Raw genomic sequence first — 25,266 nt, forward strand, 5'->3', positions numbered from 1 at the left:
AGCTCCCACGCGCGACTCCCCCGCGCAGCGCAACGCCCCGGAGCCCAGACAGGGAGGCCGCGGTCTTATAGCGCCGCGCCGGCCAATGGCGGCCCGGGGCGGGGCTCCCGCCGCCCAATCGGGACAGCGGGCAGCGCGCCGGCCGGCCAATGGCGGCGGGGCTGAGTCACAGCGGCCCGGGCCGGGGTCGCTGCCCCCCGGGGGAGAGGGGGGTCTCGGGTGGGTGACGGGGCTGGGGAGGGTTTTGGGTGGGTGCGGAGGTGGAGGCTGGGGGGGTCTCGGGTGGGTGACGGGGTGGGGAGGGGTTTGGGTGGGTGCGGAGGTGGGGACTGGGGGGTCTCGGGTGGGTGATGGGGTGGGGAGGGTCTTGGGTGGATGCTGGAGTAAGAAGGGGTCTAGGATGGGTGGGGGCGAGGGGTGGGGTGCGGTACCGGGTGGGGGCTGGGGTGGGGAGAGGTTTCAGGTGGGTGGTGGCTAGGGCTGGGGGTCTCTGGGGGGTGCTGGGATGGGGAGGTGGGTGGGAGGATGGGGGGGTAGGTGGAAACTAGGGTGGGGAGGGGTCTTGGGTGGGTGCGAGACTGGAGTGGGGGTTCGGGTGGGTGGGTGCTAAGGCTGGGTGGATGTGGGGTGGGAAGTGTCTCTTGTGGGGCAGTGGGGGGGGTCTGTTGAGTGGAGCTAGAGTCTCCAGTGGTAGTGGTTGAGAGTGGGGCGGATGCCGGGGCTGGTTGGAGGGGGCAGGACAGGAACTAATTGCCTCCCTCAGCCCCCAGGCTTGCCCCCACCTGCTCCACGGGAGTCTGCCTGGGCAGCTTTGCGCGCCCCCGACCATCCCCAGGGTCACACCAGGCTTTAACCTGGCCCAGGGCCCTTCTCCTCTGGGAGCGTTGGGGCATTGGCATCAGCAGAGATCCCTCCACATACCCCAGAGCTCACCGCAGCCCCAAGTCTGTGTACAGCTGGGAGTGGGCACAGGGCACTTGGGAGGGGGGTGCCCACCACTGTAAGGCCTGGGTGTGAGAGGTTCACAGGGTGGCCTGCTCTGGGCATCAGATGACCCGTGATAAGTGCCTGTGTGCCCACACGGACCCCGGGGCGGGGGGCTGGAGCAGCCGTGCAGCCTTGCTCAACGCCACATCCCTGGGTGACGAGTGGGCACGTGGCCCATGATGTGGCCTGTGTCTCCACCCTGGCCTGCCCACTCTGCCCGCGCCCCTGCACCTGAGGAAATGCTGGGTAATGTTTAACCTGTGCATTGCGACACCCCCTGCAGTGGATGTCTGGCCTGGGCAGGAGACGGGCCTGAGCAGCCTGCCAGGAGGTGCCCCCAGGGGGGTGAATGCAGCCCCACCCCACAGCCGCCTGCCCCCGGGAGCCCGGGAGCTGGCCCCAGGCCCTGCCGGATGCCCCAGGCCTGCAGAGTTGGGGGGCAGAGGCTGGGCTTGGCCCCGGGCCCTGCTCCAAAGCCTTTCCAGCCCCAGGTTGGCCCTGATAAGGGTCCTGGGGAGCGGGATCTGGGCCGGTGCTGGGGAGGGGAACTCCCCAAGCTGAGTCGGGGCTGGGGGAGCCGCCAGGACTCCTGGGGTCCCGTGTCGGCTGGACAGGGCACACGCGGGCCAGCTCCGCGAGGGAGAGCGCGGTCAGGCTGAGAGCAGGGTCGGGCCCCCGGGGTCCAGTCCTAGACCAGTAAGGACCTGGCAGGCCAAGCGGGGGGGCCCAGGCCAGGAGCCGGTGAGCCAGCTCCCGGAAGGGAGAAGCGTCCCCCTCCCGGTCCCCGGCTCCGGGAATTCCCACCGCTCGGGCGCCTGCCGGGCCTGGCACCGCGTGGCCCCAGGAGGCATCGCTGGTGCCAGCTGCGCCCTTGCCCGCGCCTGGCCAGGGCTGCCCCTGCAGGAGCCCCCAGGACGGGCGAGCCCCGCGGCGGGGGGGGGGGGGCGACACGGGGGCTTTATGGACCTGTCCAGCCAGCCTCGGGCCTGTGACGTGAGCCCCGGGGCTTTCCAGCCCCGAAGCCTGCCTGGCTGCCCCCCCAGCACACGCACACCTCCGAGCCGTGGGGCACCGCGGGGGCAAGGGAAACTCCACTGATTGCAAAGGAAATGTGAGAAATTCCCAGGTTTCCTGGCAGCCGCCGCCAGGACGAGACGGTGCCGGGACGGCCAGCTCCTGGCGGGGGGGCCCCCGCAGCTGTCTGGGCTCCAGGGGGAGCTGGCGGGGCGCGGGGAGGCGGGGGCAGTCCCCGAGACAGCCGCCCCCCCGGCCCCAGGGCGGGCGGAGAAGGGGGGCGGGGGGCTCCAGGCACCTGGGCCAGGCCCGGGGAGGGCGGTAGTGGGGTGAGGGCCCCCCCGGAGGGGGGCAAGTGGGGGGCAGGGAATAATGGGGGGATCCGGTCTCTCTCCCTAGAATTAAATGCCGGTTTCCATGGCAACGGGGCTGCAAAGGGGGGGGAATCGCATTAAAACCGGAGACAGAAGCAGTGACGCCCCCTCCCCTCCTGGGTCTCCTTCGTCCCCTCCCGGGTCCGCATCGCCGTGGCAGCGGGCCCCTCCGCATCCGGCCCGGGGGTGGGAGTCGCCCCCGCGCCAGGGGACGCTCGAGTCCCGCCTGCGCCGGCTGCCCCCGCTCGACGGCCGGAAGTCAGGCAGACCGCGCCGGAAGCGGCTGTTGCTAGGAGACGGAGCGACGCGACCTGGTGGGTTGCGGTGGGGGGAGCCAGAGGGACCCCGGGGGTCGGGGGGATCTGACGGACAAGGGTCCAGCCCTGTTGAGGGGGTAGGATCCCTAAGTGGGGAGGAGATGGGGTACAGCAACGGGGGGAAAGGATCGGGGGGGGGCAGGATCCAGCCTTGTTGAGGGGAGGGGGCAGGGCTCTGGTGGGGGCTCCAGTTGAGGGGGCGGACCATGTGGGGGGAGGGATCGGGGAGTGCAGGATCCCATGGGGGTAAGGGATCTGGGGGGGACCATGGGGTAGGATCCTATGGGGGGCTGGATCCAGCCCTGGGGGTGGGGGGCGGGGCCCTGTTGGGGGTGTTCGACTATGTGGAGGGAGGGATCGGGGAGTGCAGGATCCCATGGGGGGGGAAGACATCAGGAGGCAGGATCCTGGTGGGGAGAGAGATGGGGCAGGATCCCATGGGGGGGAAAGATATCGGGGGCAGGATCCTGGGGGGAGGAGCTGAGGGGGAAGGATGGTGTGGGGGAGAAAGGATGGGGGTTGCAAAATCCTATGGGGGAACTGGAACCAGTCCGGGGGGGCGGGCAGGGCTCTGTGGAGGGGGTCAGACTATGTGAGGAGAGGGATCAGGGAGTGCAGGAACCCTTGGGGGGAAGAGATCAGGGTCAGGATCCCGGGTGGGGTGGGAACACATTAGAGGGCAGGATCCTGGGGCTGGGGGAGAGATCAGGGCAGGATCAGGGTGGGGGGGAGAGCTCAGGGCCAGGATCCCATGGGGGGGAAGGGATGGGGGTTGCAGGATCCTGTGGGGGAACTGAATCCAGTTGGGGGGCAGGGCCCTGTTGGGGGCGTTGGACTATGTTGAGGAGGGCTCAGGGAGTGCAGGATCCCTTGTGGGGGGGGAAGAGATCAGAGGCAGGATCCCAGGTGGGGGGGGGAGATCAGGGCCAGGATCTCATGGGGGGAAAGAGATCAGGGGCAGGATCCCATGGGGGGGGAAGGGATGAGGGGGCAAAATCCTGTGGGGGATGGAGTCAATGGGGGTTGCAGAATCCTGTGGAGGAACAGGATCCAGCCCTGTGGTGGGGCAGGGCCCTATTGGGTGTCCAGGGCTGGATCCAGTCGGGGGCAGGACCCTGGGGAAGGATCCCAGTCCTAGCTCCGTGGCTTCTTGCCTTGCCCAGCCCAGCCCAGCCCAGCCCAGCGCCATGCCGAGGAAGGGGCACAAGGGACCCGCAATGCCAGGCCTGAGCGAGGAGGAGCGGCTGCTGCTCATGCAGCAGAAGCTGCTGGTGGCCGAGGAGCAGAGCAAGAAGAAGGAGGATGTGCTGAGGCAGTTTCTCAAGGTGTGGCTGGGCTTGGCCCCCAGGGGGTGTAGCTGGGGCTGGGCAGGAAGGGGAACCACCAGGCCCTTCCCAGCCCCAGCTCCACCTATGACCTGTGACCCCCCTGCTGCGAGCGCCCCCCCATCCCCATGGGTCCCCTCAGGCCTGGACATCCCCCTTGGCCTCAATCCTGGTGAGTCCCCTCAGGCCTGGCCAGCCCTTGGCTGTGGGATGCGGGCACTGGTGATCCAGGAGCCAGGAGGGCATCACCTTGTGCCCCACCGCGCAGGACAAGCTGGCCAAGGAGGAGCACAACAGTACCATCAACACCAACAGGATCAACATGCAGTGGCGCCAGCTGCTGCGGGAGGCCAAGACCAAGGAGCTGCGCAGGGACATTGAGATCCTGAGCCAGACCTTCGAGCGCGTGGTGGACTGCAAGGACCACGTCATCCAGGTGAGGGTTTGGCGGGGGGGAGACATGTGGCGTGTTTGTGAGCCTAGTGGTACCCAAAATGAGGCTGGGAGAGTGGACAGTGCTGCCTTCCAGCTGGCTGGGCAGGCTGCACCCAGAAAAGGGATCCTGGGGGTTTCCTCCACCCCAGCCTGGGCAGCTGCAGGCCTTAGGTAGCGGTCGTGGGGGGCAGTTGAGACAGAACAGTCACCAGGGCATGTCTCCCCGACACGCAGGTGCTGGCCAAGGACCTCTCAGAAGCCGAAGCACAGCACGCCCATGCTCTGCGCAGCCACCTGCACAACATCGACCAGCTGCTGCAGGTGCAGCGCTGCCGCCTGTGCTACCTGGAGGAGGATTACAACACCGAGCTGGAAGCCCTCAAGAAGGAGTTTGAGACGGAGAGGTACCGGCTTGGGGGCATAGGGGAGAGGGCAGCCAGCTCAGGAGTGCCCCCGGCATTCCCCCTAGGAGTACTCCTTCCACGGTTGACAGTGTCAGCTGCAGAGCAGAGCTGGCCCTGCAGCCCCCCACCACAGCTTGGCTCTGGGGCTCAGGACCCACCCTGCCACTCCCCAGGAGGATGATCGTGGAGCAGCATGTGCAGGAGAGCCGCTACCTGGAGGACGTGATGCTGGCCATGGAGCAGAACTTTGGGGAGAGCGACTATGAGGCCAGGCTGGAGTTCCAGAGCACCAGGGACGACATCAAGAACAAGGCAGGGCTCATGGGGCAGGACATGGGGGGCAGGGGCTCGCTGAGATGCCTCCTAGCCCAGCCCAGCCAGGAGCTGGCTGCTGATTGGGAAGGGACCTGTCCTGCCTGTGCCCTGGCCAGGCTGGGGTGTCAGCGAGTCTCCGTGGGCCGTCCTTACCCAGGGCAGGAGAGAGCATTGTTGCTGGATTTGGGGGCTGCCACAGCTCAGTGGGATCAGAGTAGGAGGGGGCCTCTGAGGCCAGGAGGATCGCAGGGTGGGCTGGGCGGGACCACACTGAGTCGTGTGTACCCCCAGAACCTGGAGGAGAAGCACTACCTGCGTGTGCAGCTGGAGGGCACCGTGGAGGAGCTGTGGCGCCGCTTCCAGCAGGAGCTAAAGAGCTACACAGAAGCCACTGAGGACCGGAAGGTCGCCTTCACTGCGCTCAAGCAGAAGGACGAGAAAAGCTCTCAGGAAATTGAGGCGCAGATGAGGAAGCTACAGAAAATTCAGGTCTGCAAAGCCTCTGTCCCCAGTGCCCCTTAGCTGCAGCACCCCTCCCTGTCCCAGCTCCCCCCAGCGCCAGGGGCCCCTGTTCACCCTAGTGCCTCTCCTGGTGACTGAACACCAGTGTCTCCCAGCACCTCCCCCTGCCCCAGCCCCAGGTGCTTCTGTTCTCTCCTCAGTTCCCACCTGCAACCCAGCCTGTCTTATGGGTGCAGATGGGCTTTCCCAGCTCTGCTCCCCGAGCTTCTAAGCACCTCCCCCTGCATTGCCCATTATCACTGACACCTTGCCCCCACCCCTCCGCCCCCCAGGACTCCATCTCTGTCCTGAAGGGCCGGTTGGCAGCACACCTGCGGGACAGTGAGGAGCGGAACCGGTGTCTGCGCGAAGAAAAGGAGGTCGTGCTCAAGCAGCTGCAGAAGCTCAAGAGCCAGATGAGCCAGGCCAGGGCCCAGGCCCGCAGCAACCTGGCCAAGCTCACACTGGACAGCAGTGCCACCCTCAAGGAGCTGAATCGTGTGGAGAAGAAGGTGAGGGCGGAGGCTACCCCTTCCCGGGACAGGCCTCCCATGCCCTGACCCCCTTATCCGCGCACAGCAAATGCCACAGCCTGGGGGGGCAGGGGCAATACAGCCCAAAATCGAGCTGTTAGTTCTGCCCAAGCCATCTGGCCTTTCGTGGCCCCCATCAGGCATTCCCTCATGGTCCCCTGAAGCCCCCCCCAGCAGGAGCTGCAGCCCCACAACCTGCCCCCATCCCCAGGCCGCACGCATCCTGCGACTGGCTGAGATGTGCCGCAAGCTGGAGACGGAAGAAGAGAAGGTGCTACCCTTCTACACCTCCCTGCTGAGTGCAGCAGAGCAGCAGGAGGCACAGCAGGTCCTCTGGGAGAAGCCCACCGAGCCACTGGCCCAGGTACAGAGCTGAGGGTCTCAGGCCCTGAACCCCCCACCCTCTGGCCAGGATGCTGCGATGGGTGGAAAGTAAAAGGAGGGGGTCATATCTGGAACAGGTTTCCAGGGGACTGGCACAGCTGGAGCAAGGGCGCTGCCAGTGCAGAGGCTCGTGCTAGCAGCGGGCACTTTGCTGTGTGGGGGAAGAGGGGAGGGGTCCCCTGCCCCGCTCAGCACGGCCCCTCATCTGCAGGCGATGCAGGACTATGCCGGGCTGGAGCGCTTCTGGCAGCGCTACAACAAGGTGCGGCTGGAACAGCTGGCGCTGGAGCAGGAGCAGGCAGCGCTGGACCAGGACAACGAGCGGCTGCGCCTGCTGCTCCGGCAGTACCTGACTGGCGTCTCGGTCAGCGAGGAGGCACTGAGCCAGCCGAACACGCTGCTCATCCTCAACCAGCAGAGCAGCAGGAGCAGCGCGCTCCCCGCCCCTGCCCCACGGCCCCGCCCCTGCGTCATCGAGGCTGCCCACATTGCGCCGCACCTCCTGTGAACCACCCATCACCTGTACATGCCAGGGCTTGCAGAGCCAGTGCCACAAGCCAAGGGCAGGGCCCTGGGGATGCTCTTGCACTCACCGCTGGCACCCAAGAAGCTGCCATTAAAAGGTTATGCTCACACCTCAAACCTCACTGGTAGCTAGCTGCATGCGGGGTAGGGCAGGTGCCCATATACTGCTGGGAAAAGCCTCACTGCAGGCAAGGCCTGGGCTGCCTGCACCTCCCCGGGGTGGCCTAGCAGAAGGAGGGGCTGTCAGGGGTCCCCTGGGGGCCAGGAAGCCCTTGGGGCAGGTGCCACCCACCCCAGCCCTCTCCCAGGCCTGAGAGAGCAGCCAGGAGCTGGCGCCGACAGGGGCAGGTTTATTTCTTTTTGGCCTTGTTCCTCTTCTCCTCCTTGAGCTTCTTCTTGGAGATGCGGGGGCTGCTGGCCTTGCGGTACAGGTGGAAGCCCACCAGCCCCAGCAGCAAGGGCACCAGCCCCACGCACAGCGGGGGCACCAGGTCGCTCACTAGCCTCTGCCAGTAGCCAGCCCGGGACAGGCCGAGGAGCTCCACCTCGAACTGCAGCACCGCGTCCGCTGGGGGGAGAGGTGGCCTCAGCCTCCACAAGGGCCGTGGTCTTGCGGCCGGCAGCTGGCAGCCTAAGGCCAGGCTGCCCACGCTCCCCCTGCCTTGATAAGGGCCTGTGATGGGGGCACATGGAGCCCCCCCCTGCTCCCGGGCACTGCGGAGCCCCTTGGCCCGGGCAGAGTCCAGCTCAGGCACGCAGGCCAGGCTCATACAGGGTGGGGGGTTACCTGGGATGGCAGGGGGTGATCCTCGCTTGCCGTAAGCCAGGTGGGGGGGGATAATCACCCTCCGCTTCTCCCTGCCGGCCAGAGGGCAAAGCTCCATCAGGGCCAGGACCCCGGGAGCTACCCGCGGTGCCCGGAGGACGCCTAGACACAGCAGGTCTTGGCCCCACTACCCCCCGCCCCCCCCCGGGCACCACTTACCCCACGCACATGTCCAGCAAGCCCTGCTCCAGGCCTGGGGGGTGGGAAGAGAGGTGGATCAAGGGGGCTCCCAGAAACTGTGCCAGGGGAGGCAGTTGCTCTGGGGTCGCTCCCCTCTCCCCGCCACGGATCCGTGGCCCTGGGGGGGGGGTCCGAAGCAGATCACGGCACCTACCAGGGATCACCTGCCGCTTGCCCAGCTCCAGCTGCAGCGGGTCCCGGGCCAGCGAGGTGTCCACCACTCGCCCGTCCTCCAGGCTGCCCTGCGGGGGGGCACGCGGGTGAGCCTGTGGGCCAGGCCCCCGCGGCCAGAGCTGTCCCTCCCCCCAGGGCCGGGCACACGTGCGGCGGCGGCCGCGGCGGCAGCGCTGACGTGTCCCCCCCACGCACCGTGTAGTGGATCCGCAGCGTGTCCCCCGGCGCCGCGCGCTCCCCGCAGCCCTCGGGCGGCGCCACCTGCGGGAAACACGCGTGGGCAGCGCCGGGCCGGCCCGCGGGGCGACCCCCGGCCCCGCACCCCGCACCCCCGGGCCCGCCGACCGGGATCCCCGTGCCGCCCCGCTCCCCCCGCGCCCGGCCGGCCCCACGCGGGACGGGCCCCACGCACCAGCGTCTCCACCCGCAGGGCGCGCGGGGCGCTTTCGCTTTCGCCGGCGGCGCGGCCGCCCGGGACCAGCAGCAGGAGCGGGAGCAGGAGCGGGAGCGGGAGGCAGAGCCGCGGGGGGCGGCGGGGGGCGGCCCGCATGGCCGGGCCGGGGGCGCGGGGCGGCGGCGGCGGCGGCTCCTCCAGCCGGGGCCGGACCAGGCAGGGCGCCTCCCCCCGCCGGGCCCGCCCCGCCTCCAGCTGGGGCAGGAAACACACACGCGTGGGCAGCCCCGCGGAGGAGCGGGCCCAAGGGCCCGGGGCCGGGCCAGGAGCGGGCTCCGCCTGGCTCCCTGCGGCCCCCCGGGGCTCGTCGCTGCCAGCGGAAGCCGGCCCACCCTTGGGGCCACCCCCCAGCCCCGACCCCCCCGAGCCTGGAGGGGCACCCGGCCCACCCCAGGCACAGCTGTGCTGGGGGCCGCGGTGCTCAGCCCTCCGCCGCCCTCCGCCCCTCTTCTCTCCCCCCCGGCCACCAGGGAGCCCCTCTACCCCCGGCCCCTCCGCAGGCAGACCCCCGCCGCAGCAGGGAGGAACGGCCCGGGAGCGGGCAGGAGCCTGCAGGTGCCCCGTTAGGGTTAGTGGTGGTGTTAGCACAGGGCACAGCACCCAGGCAGCCGGCAGCCCCCTCCCCGCTCCCCGGGGAGGCCACGGGCCCGGGCGCGGGACCAGGCCGGGCTGGCATTGTGGCCCGGGCTCCGCCACGGTGCGCAGAACTGGCACCACCCGCCCCCTCCTGCCCACAGGATTAGGGCTAATGAGATTTCCCATCTCATCCCCGATCCACTTAAACGCAGCCGCGGGAGGCGAAAGCTGCTCCCAGGCTCCAGCTCCCCCTCCCCACACACTCTGCAGACACCCCCCTGCCCCGCTAAGCTCTTTCTAATTAAAGTTGGCCAGGGCCTGTCCATCACCCAGAGACACGGTTGACGCTGGCAGGAGCCCAGGCTGGGGCAGGGACCAGCCTGTTGAGCCCGAGGGGGGGCACACAGCCCCTACCAAGAACAGGGAACCCCCTACTGCCCCTGCTCCCTCATGCACCTGCCCTGAACCCCGCTGGGCTGCCACGGCTGTAGCCTACAAAGAAGAAACAAGGCCAGAGCTACATAAAACATGTTTAATATCCAAGGGGGGGTGGGGCGCGCGCAGGCATCCTCATGTACCGACCCCTGCGCGCAGGGAGGGAGCGATACACACACAGGCGTGTCCCAGGGAGCTGGGGGGGGCAAGGCAGGGCTGCGGCGACACGTCACACCAAGCACAGGGCAGGGCAGGGCAGGGGTATAAATAGGTATGCTGGGGAGGAGCTTACAGTACGAGGCGTCCGTCTGTCCGTCCGGGGGGGATACTACCATTACAATCACTGTGCTGGAAGGGGGGGGTCTAGGGCATGAGCGTGACCTGCACCCTGCCACCCCATTAGCTGCTCACGCCACTCCCTGAGCTGGGGGGGAGGGGGGGAGCACAGACAGACGGCCTGCTGCCAGGACAGGGATGGGGGGGGGGCTTGATACTGTGTCCCTGCCCCTGCCCCAGGGGATGCGGGGAACCCCACTCTGATGGGCCCTTACGGTTTGGTCCAGGGGAGGGGGGTCTTGGTCCGGGGATAGAGCAGAGCTGCGAGCAGGGGGTGCCACGTGATTCGGGGGGGTACAATCCCAGGCCTGCCCCCAACCCCCCAGACACAGAAGCTTAAAGCTGCCTTGACGGATCCACCTCCGTGTTGAGCCACAGCACAGGGCACCAAGCACAGGACACGCGCACAGAAAGGCCACTGCCACGCCCCCCCCCTATATACTTTATATATCTATATATTTAATCACACGCGCACGCGCACACACAAGAGATCCGTGCATATCCCCGGGGGACCAGAACCCCACACCCAAACCACACCCACAGCAACCGGTGCTGGAAAGAAAGCAAAACCCAACGAGAGAGATCGAGAGATAGAGAGAGAGAAGGGGGTGCGGGGAGACCTGCACGGCCCCCCGAGCCAAGGGCCCAGCCAGCCGGGGCAGGGCAGGCGGGGGCGTGCTGAGGCGGGCTCACTTCTTGTTCTTCAGCTGGTTGGCCAGCCAGTCCAAGCCCTCGTACAGGCCGTCGCCGCTCGTGGCGCACGTGGCCTGGATGTACCAGTTGCGGTGGCGCAGGGAATGCAGGCCCAGCTTGTCCGTGATCTCTGCCGCATTCATGGCATTGGGCAGGTCCTGGGGGCAGAGGGAGGGTGGGGGTCAGCCCTGGACGCATCCGGCCGGCTGGAGGAGCGGGGAGGAGAGAGCCCCCAGACGCACCTGCTTGTTGGCGAAGACAAGGAGCACAGCGTCCCGCAGCTCATCCTCCGCCAGCATCCGCATCAGCTCCTCGCGCGCCTCATTCACCCGCTCCCGGTCATTGCTGTCCACCACGAAGATCAGGCCTGGGGGGGTGTGCGGCACTGAGCTGGGGGGGGACCCACACTTCCCGCAGCCCAGAGGGGGCAGGGAGAAACCCCCAGGACGCCCCGCGGGGAGAGGGAAGGCCCGCACCTACCCTGGGTGTTCTGGAAGTAGTGTCGCCAGAGAGGCCGGATCTTGTCCTGCCCGCCCACGTCCCACACGGTGAAGCTGATGTTCTTGTACTCGACCGTCTCCACGTTGAACCCTGCAGCGTGGTGCAGAGGGGGATCAGCGCCGGCATGGGACGCGCGACGGCGGCTGTCCCAGGCCAGAGACCTGGCAAATTCATCTCACCTGGGGGCCACCAGCACCCCTGGGCCCTGCCAGACGGCTCCCAGCCCCCCGCCCCGGCCAGGTCTGCCCCAGGCCATACCGATGGTGGGGATGGTGGTGACGATCTCGCCTAGCTTCAGCTTGTAGAGGATGGTGGTCTTGCCGGCGGCATCCAGCCCCACCATGAGGATGCGCATCTCCTTCTTGCCGATCAGGCTCTTCAGAAGGTTGCCGAAGATGTTGCCCATGGTGCTGTTGGCGCGGCACGGACACCCCTCTTGGCTCGCCCGTCCGGCTGACCCCTGCGGCAGGAGCGCACAGGCTGGGACGGGGCCCTGGGAGCGAGGACGCCCCCGGCTGCCCCAGCCCAGCCCGGCCGTGGCCAGGGGCCGAGGGGAGACCCCAGCACAGCCCGCAGGCCAGCGCTGCGCGCCCGCGAGGGGCCGTTCTGGCTGCGTCACAAAGAGGAGAGGCAGTGCCAGGCTCTGCCCGGCGCCGCACGGTGCCCAGATGGCAGCTCCGGCTCCCCTCGGGTCCCCTCCCCCCGCACACCCCGGGAGCCAGCCAGGAGCAGGGTGGAGACCGGCCCCTGCCGCTGTCTGTGGGGCAGATGGGGAACCTGAGGCGCGGCGCAGGGGTCGGGGGCACCGGGGCTGCCCGCTCGGTCCCACCGCCCCCGAACGAGCCCGGCTGGGGCTCCGCCGGATCCCGTGCCGCCCTGACCCGGGGCACCGGCGGGCGCCCAGCGCCAACCTGGACTGGGACAGGGGGTGACACTGCCCTGCTGCACCCCCACCCCCACCCCGGCACGGGCAGACCTGGCGGGCCCTCCTGCTCTTGGCCTGGGGGGGCACGGAGCCAGCACAGCCCCCCAGCGCCCGGCCCCAAGCCCTGCTAGGAGGGAGGGGGCTCAGCCCCTTCTGTTATGGGGGCCACGATCCCGCTGGGGGGACCCAGGCCCACCCCGCGGGGCCGCTGCCGGCATGCAATGCCTGTCCCCCCTCCGCGACACCGGGCCAGCGGGGGGGGTGCAACCCGCCCCACTGCAGCGCGTGCATCTCCGCCCCGGCCCCGGCCCCCACGGCGGGGGGGGCAGGCTCGCGGCCCCCCCCCGACGTCCCGCGCCCACCTGCTCCGGCTCCGCGCGCCGCCCCCCCGGCTGACTTTGCACCGAGCCCCCCCCCGGCCGGAAGCAGCAGCCCCGTGCACGCGACGGTCTCGCGAGAGCTGCGGGCCCGGGAAGGTGCTAGGGGGTGCGGAGCAGCAGAGCTCGCGAGAGCACGGCCGCGTCGCCATGGCAGCGGCTGCAGCAGCGCGCGGGGCGGGGGGAGCAGTGGTGCATTGGGGGGGCGCTTATGTTGGGGTGAAAAGGGGGTGCAGTGGGGGAGGGGTGGTATGGGGGTGCAATGGAGGGTGCAAAAGGGGGGCATGGGGCAGAGGGTTGCACGGGGGTGCAGTGGGGAGGGGGGTTGTAAGGGGGTGCTGTGGGGTGCAGTGGGGAGGGGGTGGTATGGGGGTGCAATGGAGGGTGCAAAAGGGCGGTGCATTTTGGGGGGCTGCACGGGGTTGCAATGGGAGGAGGGGGAGGGGATTGGTATAGACGTGCAATGGAGGGTGCAGAAAGGGGAGGGGATTTGTATGGGGGTGCATTAGGGGGAGGGGATTGTAGTGGGGGGCTGCGGGGGTGGGGGAGGAGGATACATGGGTCAGGCCCCCCGGGAGCTGCCTCGACGGCTGCCCCGCCCCGCCCCGGACCTCAGTTTCCCCACCTGTGCCCCGGGGCCGGCCACGGCTGCGGTGGGGTGTCCAGGGCGGCCGGGCTGCCCCCGGCCCGGCTGAGGAGCCCGACGGCTGTCCCCCGCGTCGGGGCCGGTGCGGGCCGCAGGGCCGCGGCTCGGGAGCGCGTCCCCGCAGCCGGGCGCGCTCCCCCGGGGCGGCGGCGCGGACACACCTGAGCTGCCCCGCGCGGAGCCCCTGTGCGCTCGTGCACGTGTGTGTGTGTGTGTGTGTTTGTGGCTATGCCTTTGCGCGCGCTCGCGTGTGTGTGTGTTTGTGGCTATGCCTATGCGCGCGCGTGTGTGAGAGCGGGTGCGTTTGTGCACGTGTGTGTGTGTGCACGGAAGATGGGGTGTGGGGCGTGGTTTGTGTGCATTAGTCTCGCCTCTGTCGTGTGTGTGTGTGTGTGTGTGTAAGCGCGCGGCGTTATGCGCACACCTGCGCACGCCGGGGAGCCAGCAGCTGCGACCTGCCCGCTGCGCGCCGGCCGCCGGCCTTAGGGGAGCCCCCGGCTGATCAGTAGGAACCTCCGTGCGTGCAAACGCGTGTGCGGGCGCGCCAAGTAGGTGTGTGTGCAAGTAGGTGCGCGCAAGGGTGGGGGCACGCAGACGGGCAAGCCCGGCCCTGGGCACACGGGCGTGCCAGGCGCCCCGCCCCCGCCGCACGTGCGGCCGGCCCGGCGCGAAGCGGCGCTGCCGTCGGGCCCCGCGGGCGCGGCCGGGCCCGCCCCTGCGCGCCGGGCCGGGCCGGGCGGGGCGGGGCGGGGCGGGGCGGGGGGGAGTGGCGGCGGCGCGGCCCCTCCCGGGGTGCTGGAGGGGCCCGGCCCGGCCCGCGCCCGCGGACACCGACGGCCCCAGCCGGCGGCGCGTGACGGGCAGAGCGGGCGCGGGGGATGCCCGGGCCGCCCCATAAGAAGCGGCGCTCGGCGCGGCCACGCCAGCGCGGCCGGGGGCTCCCGCCGCCGCTATAAGAGGCGCGGGCTCGGCCATGCCCCGCAGCGGCCGGGCGGAGGCCGAGCCTGAGGCCCCGGGCCCCCGCGCGCCCTGAGCCCTCCCCGGGGAGCCCCGCAGCCGCCGGCGGCCCCGCCCGGCCGGCCCGCGGCAGTCATGCTGGGGCTGCGGAGCTGGTGGGTGCTGGCGCTCGCGGCGCTCTCCGGCTCGCTGGCGGTGAACAACAGCGGGCGGTGGTGGTGAGTCCGCGCCCACGTGCCCGCGGCCCGACGCCGCGCCGGGGAGAGGCGAGCGCGGGGCCGGCGGCGGCCGCGGCCGGGCGGGATCCCCGGCGGCAGGAGACGGGCGGCCCCGCCCCGCCGGCCCCGCCCGCCGGAGGCTGCAGGGACCGGCCCGCGGCGGGACCCGCCTCCCGGGAGCCCGGACCCCGCGGCGGGCCGCTGCCGTCCGCGGCGCGCGCGCGCGCGCGTGGGCTTGCACGCCCGGAGCGCGTGGATGCGGGGCGGCCCGGCTCCGCGGGTCCTGACGCTCTGCCCCTCGCCCGCAGGGGCATCATCAACGTGGCGTCCTCCACCAACCTGCTGACCGACTCCAAGCACGTGCAGCTGGTGCTGGACCCCAGCCTGCAGCTCCTGAGCCGCAAGCAGCGCAAGCTCATCCGCCAGAACCCGGGCATCCTGCACAGCATCAGCACCGGGCTGCAGAGCGCCATCAAGGAGTGCAAGTGGCAGTTCCGCAACCGGCGCTGGAACTGCCCCACCACGCCCGGGCCCAGCATCTTCGGCAAGATCGTCAACCGGGGTGAGCGGCCGGCGGGCGCGGTGACGGATCCGCGGCCGCAGCGCCCGGCTCCGCGCCCCGGGTCCCGCAGCCGGGGGCGGGTGGCAGGTTCCCCCCGGGGCAGGTCACGGCCAGCTCGCGTGCCACCCGGCGCGAGCGGGGTGCCGTCTCCAGGGACAGGCGGGCACGGGGCCTGGCACGGCGCGCCTGGGGCGGCGGCGCGCACCGGTGCCTTGAGCAGCCCCCTCCCCACCCCCCCCGCAGGCTGCCGGGAGACGGCCTTCATCTTTGCCATCACCAGCGCTGGCGTGACGCACTCGGTGGCCCGGTCGTGCTCGGAGGGCTCCATCGAGTCCTGCACCTGCGACTACCGGCGCCGCGGGCCCGGCGGCCCCGACTGGCACTGGGGCGGCTGCAGCGACAACGTGGACTTCGGCAGGGTCTTTGGCCGGGAGTTCGTGGACTCCAACGAGAAGGGCCGGGACCTGCGCTTCCTCATGAACCTGCACAACAACGAGGCCGGGCGCATGGTGAGTGGGGGGGGCACGTGTGAGCACACGCAGGCGTGCACACCTCTACCTGCCTGTACAGGTGCGGGCTGGGGAAAGGGCTTTGCACCCTGGGTGCTGGTACCCGTGGGAGGCACAAAGTGCTGCGTCAGCTCCTGGAGGAGCCCCAGCCTCAGCATAGCAGGGTGGGGGCGCGGGTGCCGGCTCTGCCCCGCTCCGGGGGGGCTGCGGCGTTCCCCCAGGTGCCAGCTGTGCCAGGAGCAGGCTCCTGCTCCCATCCCCACAACACCTGACCTGAGCCAGCCCTTGCGACCCAGGGCACCAGCTAGGCCCGGCTGGGGGGGAATACACATCTAGCGCCCCTTGGGGGGGGATCCCGGTGGGTGGAAACTCCCCCGGGGCCCTGCTGGGGGAAGCTCCTGGCACCGGGTCCTGGCAGGCATGGGCGAGGGCCCACGTCACGACGTGGCCGTCCCTTGCAGACGGTGTTTTCGGAGATGCGGCAGGAGTGCAAGTGCCACGGCATGTCAGGCTCGTGCACGGTGCGGACGTGCTGGATGCGGCTGCCCACCTTCCGCACGGTGGGCGACTTCCTGAAGGACCGCTTCGACGGCGCCTCCCGCGTCGTCTACGGCAACAAGGGCAGCAACCGGGCGTCCCGCGTGGAGCTGCATCACCTGGAGCCCGAGAACCCGGCCCACAAGCCGCCCTCGCCCCACGACCTCGTCTACTTCGAGAAGTCGCCCAACTTCTGCACCTACAGCGGTCGCACGGGCACAGCCGGCACGGCCGGGCGCTCCTGCAACAGCTCCTCGCCTGCGCTGGACGGCTGCGAGCTGCTGTGCTGCGGCCGCGGCTACCGCACCCGGACGCAGCGGGTCACCGAACGCTGCAACTGCACCTTCCACTGGTGCTGCCACGTCAGCTGCTTGAACTGCACCAACACCCAAGTGCTGCATGAGTGCTTGTGAGCGGGCAGCGCCTGGAGCCCCCTGCCCCGCCGAGACCCCCCGCTCCCCTTTACGGCAGCCCCAGGGCCCTGGAAGCAGACCCATTTCCCTGCCCCGCTCCGGCACAGCAAAGCCTGGGGGGGCGGGGGGGAGCACAGACACATGGGGACGGCCCGGCACAGTGCGGGGCATCCTCCGTAGAGCCAACGGGGAGCAACCCTGGCACCGTAGCGGGGCCAGGTGGGCAAAAGGGACCAGGCCGGCAGCTTCCTCATGCACCCCCACTGGTCTACAACCCTGGCCGAAGGCGGGGTCCTGGCTTCACAGCCCAAGACACCGGGGCAGGGGGGAGAGCCCGGAGAGAAGCCCCTCTGAGGTCAAGATTTGAACCAGTGCCCAGGACAGGGGGCGGCTCAGCAGCCCCCTGCCCCTGTCCCCCCAGCCAGATGCTCCCCGCTCTTCCTCTGCTGCACGTGCGGGAAGCTGAAGGGTGCCTGGACAATGACACGCTGCACCGGTGTTTGCAGCCGGCGCCGGGGCCTCGCACGGCTTTGCCAGGACAACATCCAACCCATAGCCTGGCTCTGCCCAGGGGCCGTGGGAGTGACGCACTGAGATGCGGGGGGGGGTCTCTGCTCGCCTGCACATACACTATTTATTGGGACTGGGTTTGTATCGCCTCGGTGACCCCTGCTCTTAAACACTCCCAAGTGCTGGATCCGGCCGTGCCCCTTCCTGCCCTGTGAGCACTGAGGACGTGGCTGCTTCATTACAGATAAACCTGTAGGCTCCTAGAGAAGAATAAAGTCTATTTTTATCAAGAGCGAGGAGTGGAGCATCACTGGGGCGGGATGGGGGTGGGGGGTGGGATGGTGCTTTGCAGAGGCGACAGCAGTGCTGGGGTGGGAGCAGCCCCCAGCCCAGGGACCCGCAGCCTGGAGCTGCCCGGGCTCCAGGAACAGCGGTGCCCCCATGTCCCCCTCCCCAGCCTCCCTGCCACCCCCATGCACAGGGTATCGGAGATGGGAGCAGAAGCCAAACAAACCCTGACCCTTGAGGCCTCTACAGAGCCGAGCTCCCGACTCCTGGGTCCCGCGGGCAGCCGGATGGCACCGTGGCCAATGCCAGGAACAATCCTCCCTCCCCTATGGTGCCAGCTGCCTCCCACGCTGTGGGCGATCCTTGCCCCGTTCCCCTGCCTCGGACCTGGCCTGGGGCTCTGGGCCCAGGGAAAGCAGCCGTGAGCCCCAGGGCGCCCGGGCCATGGTCCAGTCCCCGCTGGCGGTGCTGAAAGCTCACGGGGTCTCTCTCCACCCACGACTTCCTCCCCCAGGGATGTTCATGGTATGGCTAAAGGCCCCCCCACAGCAGCCAGGCCCAGCTGCCCGGGGGGGCCTGGGTACAGGTCAGGGTGGGGTGGGGGGTCTGTATTTAACCCCCAGGATACTGCAGGGGCCTTTCCTCCCCTCAGCCGCTGCCCTGGCTCCTGTTTCCAATTACCCACCCAGCGCAGGAGCCCAGACCCTGCTAATCCTTTGGCCCTGGCTCCCCACGGCCTCCCCCCAGGGCAGGTGGGGAGCAGTGGGGCCACAGCCCCAGCATCTGGAGAGCACGTGGCCACCCGTTCGCCCTCGAGCCTGATCCTGCTGGGGGGCAGGAGCGAAGCCCATGCACCAAATGTCAGGCTGAGGGAGAGGGGCAGAGGCCTGCCTGGGGCTGGGTCCTGGGCACAGGGCTTGACCCACCCCAAGCCCCACGTCCGACTGGCGTGTGCGACGCGTGTGCCTCTCCCCGCTGCCCTCCCGGATGGGCTGTGTTGGTGCCAGGCAGGGCTCAGACATGCACCTCTGCTGGGATGGGGGGCTGATCCCCCCAGAGAGCTCCCCACATCCACCCCTACCCATGACTCGCAGCCAGCTCTGGGGGGCATGGTGGCGGGTGAGCACACGGGGGCTTGGAAGCAGAACAGCCTGGGGCATCCTCTGCTCTTGCTCCCCCCTGGCCCCATCCATCTGTCCATCTGTCTGTCCCCCGGCTGCCTCCCTCGTGCTTGCGTCCGCATTTCCAAGGCGCCCATCACCATGGCATCTCGGCGCCCTGATGCTATGGGGACTGGGCCGTTGGAATGTGCTGGGGCTGGCGGGATGGTGCCGCCAGGGCCGGGGCATCGCCAGCGGCCGCAGGGGGCCGAAGACGACAGACAGAGAACGAGCCATCGTCCATCACTGTCCCCTGGCCAGGAGCCGACAACCTCCCCCCTCCCCAGCGCTGGCTCTGTCCTGCACTGAGACAGACCCAGTGCCCCCCCGGGGGGGGCAGAGGGTCCCCACACACAGACCCCCCTGTCGGGCCGTGAAGAAGGGGACAGCATCTAGGACATCTCCGCCCCCGCCCCAGGGCAGACACCCTGCCCGGCACCGCGCGCATGTCTGCGGCAAGGCCTCCAGATGTTGTACAGCTTCCCAGATGTGACGGCTCCGCGGGGCGGGCTGGGGCCGGGGCCGGCCTTCCCGGCGCTGCTGGGGGGAGACAGGGGGAACAGGGAGCTGTACTGAAAGCCATCCCATGGATTGAAGCAATCCCGGGGAGCTGGCACCCCGCGTCCACATGGGCCCGGGGGCATGTGCGCGTGTGCGTGCCGGGGGCACGCGTCAGCTGGAGGCATGTCTCTGCTCGGCAGGCCCTCAGGAAAAGCTGAGTAACAGAGGTGACTTATAAGAATGTCATTATCTATATTCTTAACTCGCTGCCGCAGGGAGACATGGCTATTTTCATGCCCCGCGTGTGCAGAATTTAGCAGGGCGCTCGCTCGAGGCAGACACAGCCCGCGAGGGCTATTTCGGGCTGTGTTTCTTTCCAGCTGTGTTTTCCCCGGCCCGCTTCCCGCCCCGGGAGTGTTGTCACCTTGGCGGGAGCAGAGGGACCTTTTCTCCCTCCTCCCCAAGCGTCAGCTTTTCCATGAGCAGCTCCACGCAGTATTTCTGGAAGCGCGCGGTCAGGCTCCCGGCCCCCCGCCCCAGGACACCTCTGCACGGGCCCAGTGCCAGCGTGGCCCTTGGGGCGGCTCGGCTGGGGCTCCAGGCCTGCCAGGGCAGGTAGCGCCGTGTCCTCAGGGGCCAGGAATGCCCCTCCTCTTGCAAACTCCCCGCACGACACAGAGCTGCATGCAAAACCCCTGGGCCAGGGAGCCTCCAGCACCTCGCAGTCTGCTGTCGGGCATACAGTGCCGGCCGGGGGACTTGTCATAGCCTGCTGAGCCCCCAGGGACATGCCAGCCCTGCCAGGGGCTGGCACAAGGGTCCCAGGCTAGGCCCCTGCAGCCTAGACCAGGCCCTGCACTGGACACCACGTCACATCCCTGGCAGGTACCACGCACGCCCTATGCCATGCAACACGCCATCCCCAGCACTGAGCACATATGATACCGTCACATGCCCCAGCCAGGTAGCATGCATGCCCTGTGCCATGGCACGTGCCATCACCGGGACTGCACATGTGTGATGTCACATTCACATGACCGACATGGGACCCACATCTGCCCAGTGCCATGGCACATGCCATCACCATTACTGCACACGTGTGATACCACGCCACATACCCCAGCCGAGTACCACACATGCCGTGCCATGCAACACACCAGCACCAGCATTGCACACATATGACACCATGTCACACACCCAGTCCCGTACCCCACGCGCCATCCCGTGTTGTGAGTCATCGCCGGACCTGCACACGTGTGACGCCATGTTGCACCCTAACCCGGGGCCTACACATGCCCAGACTTTATCACTGGCACTACGCACCGGCTGCCGCATCCCCCACATGCCCGGGCCTGCCCGCCATGTTGCACCAGCCCCTCCATGGACGTCGCCAGTCCAACCCGCCCAGGATCGGGGCCTGCCCAGGGCTCGCCAGGAGCCCAGCCACGGCGCCTGGCGCCCACGCCGCACCGCGCGGGAGGAGGGGGGCCGGGGCAGCTGTGGGAACGGGGGAGCCCCCCCGCGCCAGCGACTCCGCGTCAGCTTGAGCTCGGCCCGTTTCACACTGATCCTCGGAAGTGATTTAGCCGTCGCCGCTCGCGGCCCTGCCATTGTGGCCCCGCGAGCCCCCGGCCTGGCTTCTAATTAACTCCTTGCGCCTCCCTGTTTGTGTCCGGCCCCTGCCCCACCTTGTCGGCCCGCCTCCCCACTTCCCCCCGCCCCAGGCGCATTCCTGCCCGCCCGGGCCAGCGCGCCCCAGCAACGGCGGCCGGGAGCGCCTATAATCCCCGGGCACGCCGGCCTCTGGTGGGAAGGCCGCCCATCACCTACTCGCTGTTAGGTGACCGATGCCTGAGACAAACAATTAGGAACAAAGGCGCGGGCCCCAGGGGTCTAACACAAACCTTCACGGGGAGGTTGTGTGGCATTTGGGGAGTTTAATGAATTGTCCATCACGCCTTTCAGGGCTGGTCGCCCGGGCGGGATTAATCTGAGAAGCCCCAGTGGGGTGGGAGCCGCTAAGCCTGTATTTATTACTCTTCCATTGTAACTAATTGAGGTAATTATCTGTGACTCCAGCACCGCTTAACAATGAAGCATTCACGCCGCAAAGCCGGCCGACCCCCCCCCCCCCCCCGCCTCAGCACTGGCCCCGCTCCGCTCGCCCCGCAAAGCATGCTGGGAGAGCGGGCAACTTCCCACACAGCCGTGTGCCCACCTGGGGGTGGCGGCACTCGGCCCCAGGGCCCGGCCGGGGATGGACACGGGCGCGACGGGCAGCCCTGCTGTCCCATCCCCAGGCCCGGCCTGGCTCGTCTCCTCCGTGCCCAAGGACCACATGGGATCGGCTGGGGCGGCCTGCAGCTCCTGGGCCCTGCTCGGCAGCCCCTTCCCCGCCGGGGCCTGGGGGACGTTCCCCACCAGCCGCACCATGACATCTTGTTGCTGCCCTGGGTACCCCCGTGTGGGGGACGCCCTGGAGATCCTACCCCCCGGCCTGGGGCCAAGCGCAGCGCCGCATGTCCGCGGGGGCAGTGGTGCTGCACGTGCCCCGTCCGCTCCCCTCTGCGTGGGAGAAGTGTGTCCCATGGGGGCACTGCTGCTGTGGGAGCTCACGGCGCCAGCAGCCCAGGGCAGGGAAGTTGGGCTGAGGTGCCCTTCGTGGCTGGCCAGGAGGGGCAGATGGAGACGGGGATGCCCCATCAAAGGCAGGCTGCACAGAGGTACCGGGGGGTGGTCAGAGCCGAGAGCCCCCTGAGCTCAGCAGCCAGCACCAAGCCGTGTTCTCGTGCCCCCCAGGAGCTCCCAGGCCTGACCCATGGGGCGGGGAGCAGCAGGGAGGCAGATGTGTGCCCAGGGTGCCCCCCCCATGCCCCTGTGGCCTCTCGTGTCCCTGGCGTGGCCCCATTCAACTGTGTCACTGGGGCGCCGTGCCCGTGGCACTGGGCAGGGACCGGTCCAGCTGTGCAAACACCCAGACGACTGGGGTAAGCCCAGGCCCCGTGGCTGGAGGCTGGTGACTCACGTGTTCCCGCCGCGGCTTGGATGCTGCAGAGACAGGGCACAGGGGTGGGGCAGGTGGTCACGGCCCCCCAGGCAGGAGGGAGATCCTGGGGCTGGAGGCCGGGACCTGCTCTGAACCCCGCAGGAGGGCTTCGCTGGAGCCTGGTGGACAGCTACCATGCACGCCAGGCCCCCTGCACCGCTGCACACAGAGCAGCCAAAGCCCCATCCTCACTGGCGTGCAGGCATGTGCCAGCACACACCTGCCTCACGCTCCATGCAGCACATGCATGCACATGCACAGCTGGAGTCACAGTGGAAGGGGTGCCCATGCCACATGCTGTCACGTACGTACACGCAGGCCTCACCACTCCCGTATGTGCACGCGTGGGCACAGACATGCTTTGACCCTGACCCCAGCTCACCAGCGCACACGCCACGAACATGCCAGGACGTCCATCGTCCTAGGTGCACCCCCATGCACACTAATACTAGCTGCAGGTAGAGCCCCCCCACCTGTGTGCCCCTCTCTGGGGACCGTGCAGTGCCTGCACCCACGGCTATGGGTGCAGGCAGAGGCCTGAGCAAACTCACTGCCCCCTACCCCCTACCCATGGGTCATTCACAGTGCCCAGTCCATCCCGCAGGCAGCACCAGGCCAGGGCCATTAGGCTGGCATGTGCCCACCCAGGTAAGCAGGGAGCGGGGCAGCGCCAGCAGGCACGGGAGCTGGGCCCCAGCAGCAGGTGTCTCCCCGGGGGATCCGGCTGCCCCTGCCTTGGGGCCAGGGGAGTTTCCCTGGCTGGAGTGGGGGATGCGGAGGGCAGGGAACGGCTGCAGACGGCGCGGTGCGAAGGCCTCCCGGTGACGTTGCGCTGCCCCGGGCATCCCAGCCGAGAGGCCCCGGCAGTAATTTGGGGCTTGCGGTCAGGCCGGGATCTGTGCTAATTGCAGGTCTGCCAGCAGGAGCGCGCGGCTCCGGTGTCACCCGGCACAGTCAGAGGCTGCGTGGCCGGGGTCCCGGCCGCGGCCCGGCCCACCTGCGGTCACCCCGCCCCCACCCTGGGGAAAAAGGGCACAGGGACCCTGCAGCCCAGCTCAGCCGGGGGGAGCACGGCGCCTCTCTCGCACCTGGTGTGGTGCACAGCCCGTGGCCCCAGAGTATCGCACGCAGGCACACAGCAGGGCACGCACCGCCACGTGGTGCCTGGCATGCACCCCATGCTCCCCTCCCATGTCACACATGCTATAAACACCCCTCAACATGTCAAGGGACAGAACGTGTGCACGCAGGGTGCTGCACCCCCTTCCCCATAACATATAGCACTGGGACTGGCACAGCAGAGACAGGCACGACCCTTATTCCCTCCTGATGATGCGCAGCAAACACGTGTGCACACACAGGGGTGAGGAGGGAGCTCCCATGTACACCCATGTCCCCTTTGCATAGCTGCAGTGCCCTGCCCTCAGCACCACACATGGTCACATGTGTGCATAGGCAGGTCCCAGCTCTCACATGTATGCAACACGTGTGTGCAGGCACTAGTCTGGACCCCATCGCTCACTGTCGGATGCTGGAGGATGCAGCGCGAGCCCCCGCTGTGCCCATCCAGGGGGGACCAGGGGACAGAGGCCTGCGCCAGCTCCCACCCAGAGACCCAGAGTCGGGTGGGGGATGCTGGGACCCCATCTGCAGCTGAGCCATTGGATGGCAGAGGGAGGCCAGCCGGTTAGTCAGCGCCTGCCGGGGTTTGGGGGGTGGGCGGGAGGGGGCGGCCAGGCTGTGGCGCCAGCCAGAGCCCGAATTAGTAGGTCATTTTCTCAGCAGGGAGCTGGGAGGGGCTCGGGCGGCCGTGGCCCATGGAAAGGGCCGGCCCCCGCAGTCTGTTGCCCCCATGGCCCACCCGGGCCGGGGGAGCTCGAGCAGGCCCCTTGCACCCAGCCAGGCCCTGACCCCGGGCTCGCCAGCCCTGCTGCAGCTGTCTCCCAGTGGGATGAGTTTGGCGGGGGTCTCAGCACAGACTGAGAGACCACGGTGCAGCCCCTGCCCCCAGCACAGAGGTGACCCCTGCCCCCAGCGCCAGTGAGGCACCAGAGAGGGACTCTCAACCCCTCTAGAGACTCGTGTGGGGGTCCTGGTCCTGGTAGGGGAGGGGTCTCACCAGCTCCAGGCCCCACGCCCTGCAGTGCGCCTGCTGGACACTTGGTCCCAGGATCAAGGGCCACAGGCCTGTTAGGGGCTGGCCGTGCAGCCCCCCCGGCTGTGCTGGGTGCCAGGCATGAAAGCGGGGGGGGCGGCACCCTCCCCGGCAGCCCCCAAGGGGGGCAAAGCATCGGGTCTAGGCGAGAAGGGAGGGTCACAGCCCAGGGGCTGCCACGGCGGGGGGGCACGTGCCTGTGATCAGGTGTGCAGCCCGGGCGGGGCGCACAGGTGCCTCGTGCACGCGGGCAGAGCGCACAGGGCGCTGGTGGGGTAGGGACGGGGAGGATTAGCCCATCGGGTGCCATTAAAGAGGAACGAGGGGAAGGAAGTGTGCCGGGGGGCACAGAGGGCCAGCACGGGGGTGCAGCCGGCACCCTGCCCTGCCCGGGCGGCCGGGTGGAGCCACGCGGAGAAGGAAAGTGTGAGTGGCACCGGCTATATTTACCGGCGTGACTCAGCCCCCTGCCCGGAACCAGGGCACCTCCAGGCAGGGCTGGGGGGGCAGGGAGCTGCCGGGGGGGCGAGAGAAAGCAGCAGGGAGGGCTCCCAGGTCATGACCCCCCACCCCCAAGCCAGGGCGGCCCAAAGGGGGAGTGGGGGGGGCACGTGGGGAGTGGGGGGGGCAGATGGAGCGAGCACCTGGTTCTTCCCCACCTTTGGGTGGGGGGGGGGTTTCCCACTCCGGACAGTGGGGGGGGGGCTGCTGGGAGTTCGGACACCCGGGCTCTCCCAGCTCTGGGGAGTGGGTGCTGGGGGGCGCTGGGTGCTGGGACACCTGGGTCCTCCCCATTGCTGGGCAGTGTGGCGGGGGTGGCGCCTGCCCCGTGGGTGCCCCAGGATAATAACAGGGCTACGGGAGCAGGGCGCGGGGGGGCGTTAAATAAAGCGCGACCCCCCCGGTGAGTAAGGGCCCGTCCGCCCCGGCCGGTGACTCAGGCGGGTCCCCCCCGCCGTGACGTCAGAGCCGCGGCCGGGAGCCGCCCAGTCATTGCGGAGCCGGGCGGCGGGCGCGGGGCCTAGTGGCTAGAGCCCCCGCGCGGCCCCGCGCCCCCGGCAGCTGTGGGGAAACTGAGGCCGGGGGCGGCGCAGTCCTGGCGCGGGGCGCCCCCCAGCGGCCGCGCGGGGAACCGCACCCTCGCGGGGGCCCGAGCCCCGCCCCGCCCGGGAG

General features: G+C 69.2%; 4 protein-coding genes across 9 annotated transcripts; 2 read left to right on the plus strand and 2 right to left on the minus strand.

The window, feature by feature from the left end:
* The first annotated feature begins 121 nt into the window (after window positions 1–121).
* DRC2 (dynein regulatory complex subunit 2) lies at window positions 122–7,382 on the plus strand. Of its 6 annotated transcripts, XM_090053429.1 has the most exons (9): window positions 122–219; window positions 2,401–2,689; window positions 3,856–4,017; window positions 4,286–4,453; window positions 4,687–4,856; window positions 5,030–5,660; window positions 5,966–6,184; window positions 6,417–6,569; window positions 6,801–7,381. In XM_090053429.1, exons 3-9 carry the CDS (start codon window positions 3,880–3,882, stop codon window positions 7,095–7,097), a joined length of 1,776 nt encoding a protein of 591 aa, XP_089909555.1. In that variant the 5' UTR covers window positions 122–219; window positions 2,401–2,689; window positions 3,856–3,879; the 3' UTR covers window positions 7,098–7,381. The 6 variants fall into 6 exon arrangements, with proteins under 6 accessions (XP_089909555.1, XP_089909554.1, XP_089909553.1 ...); XM_090053428.1 differs by lacking the exon at window positions 122–219 and having other exon boundaries at window positions 358–2,689; XM_090053430.1 differs by lacking the exons at window positions 122–219; window positions 2,401–2,689 and having other exon boundaries at window positions 3,576–4,017; window positions 5,030–5,168; window positions 5,463–5,660; window positions 6,801–7,371.
* A 62-nt stretch (window positions 7,383–7,444) lies between these two features.
* On the minus strand, window positions 7,445–9,099 carry FKBP11 (FKBP prolyl isomerase 11). The gene is made up of 6 exons (XM_090053444.1): window positions 8,707–9,099; window positions 8,490–8,555; window positions 8,275–8,362; window positions 8,100–8,133; window positions 7,902–7,972; window positions 7,445–7,682 (listed from the first exon to the last, which is right to left on the minus strand). Exons 1-6 carry the CDS (start codon window positions 8,842–8,844, stop codon window positions 7,465–7,467), a joined length of 615 nt encoding a protein of 204 aa, XP_089909570.1. The 5' UTR covers window positions 8,845–9,099; the 3' UTR covers window positions 7,445–7,464.
* A 743-nt stretch (window positions 9,100–9,842) lies between these two features.
* Window positions 9,843–12,680, minus strand: ARF3 (ARF GTPase 3). Its single transcript, XM_090053475.1, has 5 exons — window positions 12,577–12,680; window positions 11,548–11,749; window positions 11,269–11,379; window positions 11,031–11,155; window positions 9,843–10,946 (listed from the first exon to the last, which is right to left on the minus strand). Exons 2-5 carry the CDS (start codon window positions 11,693–11,695, stop codon window positions 10,785–10,787), a joined length of 546 nt encoding a protein of 181 aa, XP_089909601.1. The 5' UTR covers window positions 11,696–11,749; window positions 12,577–12,680; the 3' UTR covers window positions 9,843–10,784.
* A 1,607-nt stretch (window positions 12,681–14,287) lies between these two features.
* Window positions 14,288–17,213, plus strand: WNT1 (Wnt family member 1). Its single transcript, XM_090053537.1, has 4 exons — window positions 14,288–14,412; window positions 14,721–14,974; window positions 15,218–15,483; window positions 15,945–17,213. The coding sequence occupies exons 1-4, from the start codon at window positions 14,330–14,332 to the stop codon at window positions 16,431–16,433; spliced, it is 1,092 nt and encodes a 363-aa protein (XP_089909663.1). The 5' UTR covers window positions 14,288–14,329; the 3' UTR covers window positions 16,434–17,213.
* The last annotated feature ends 8,053 nt before the right edge of the window (window positions 17,214–25,266 follow it).

Source organism: Crocodylus siamensis, chromosome 6 (genome assembly GCF_052110815.1).
Source record: "Crocodylus siamensis isolate JL-2025a chromosome 6, ASM5211081v1, whole genome shotgun sequence".
Taxonomy (NCBI): domain Eukaryota; kingdom Metazoa; phylum Chordata; order Crocodylia; family Crocodylidae; genus Crocodylus; species Crocodylus siamensis.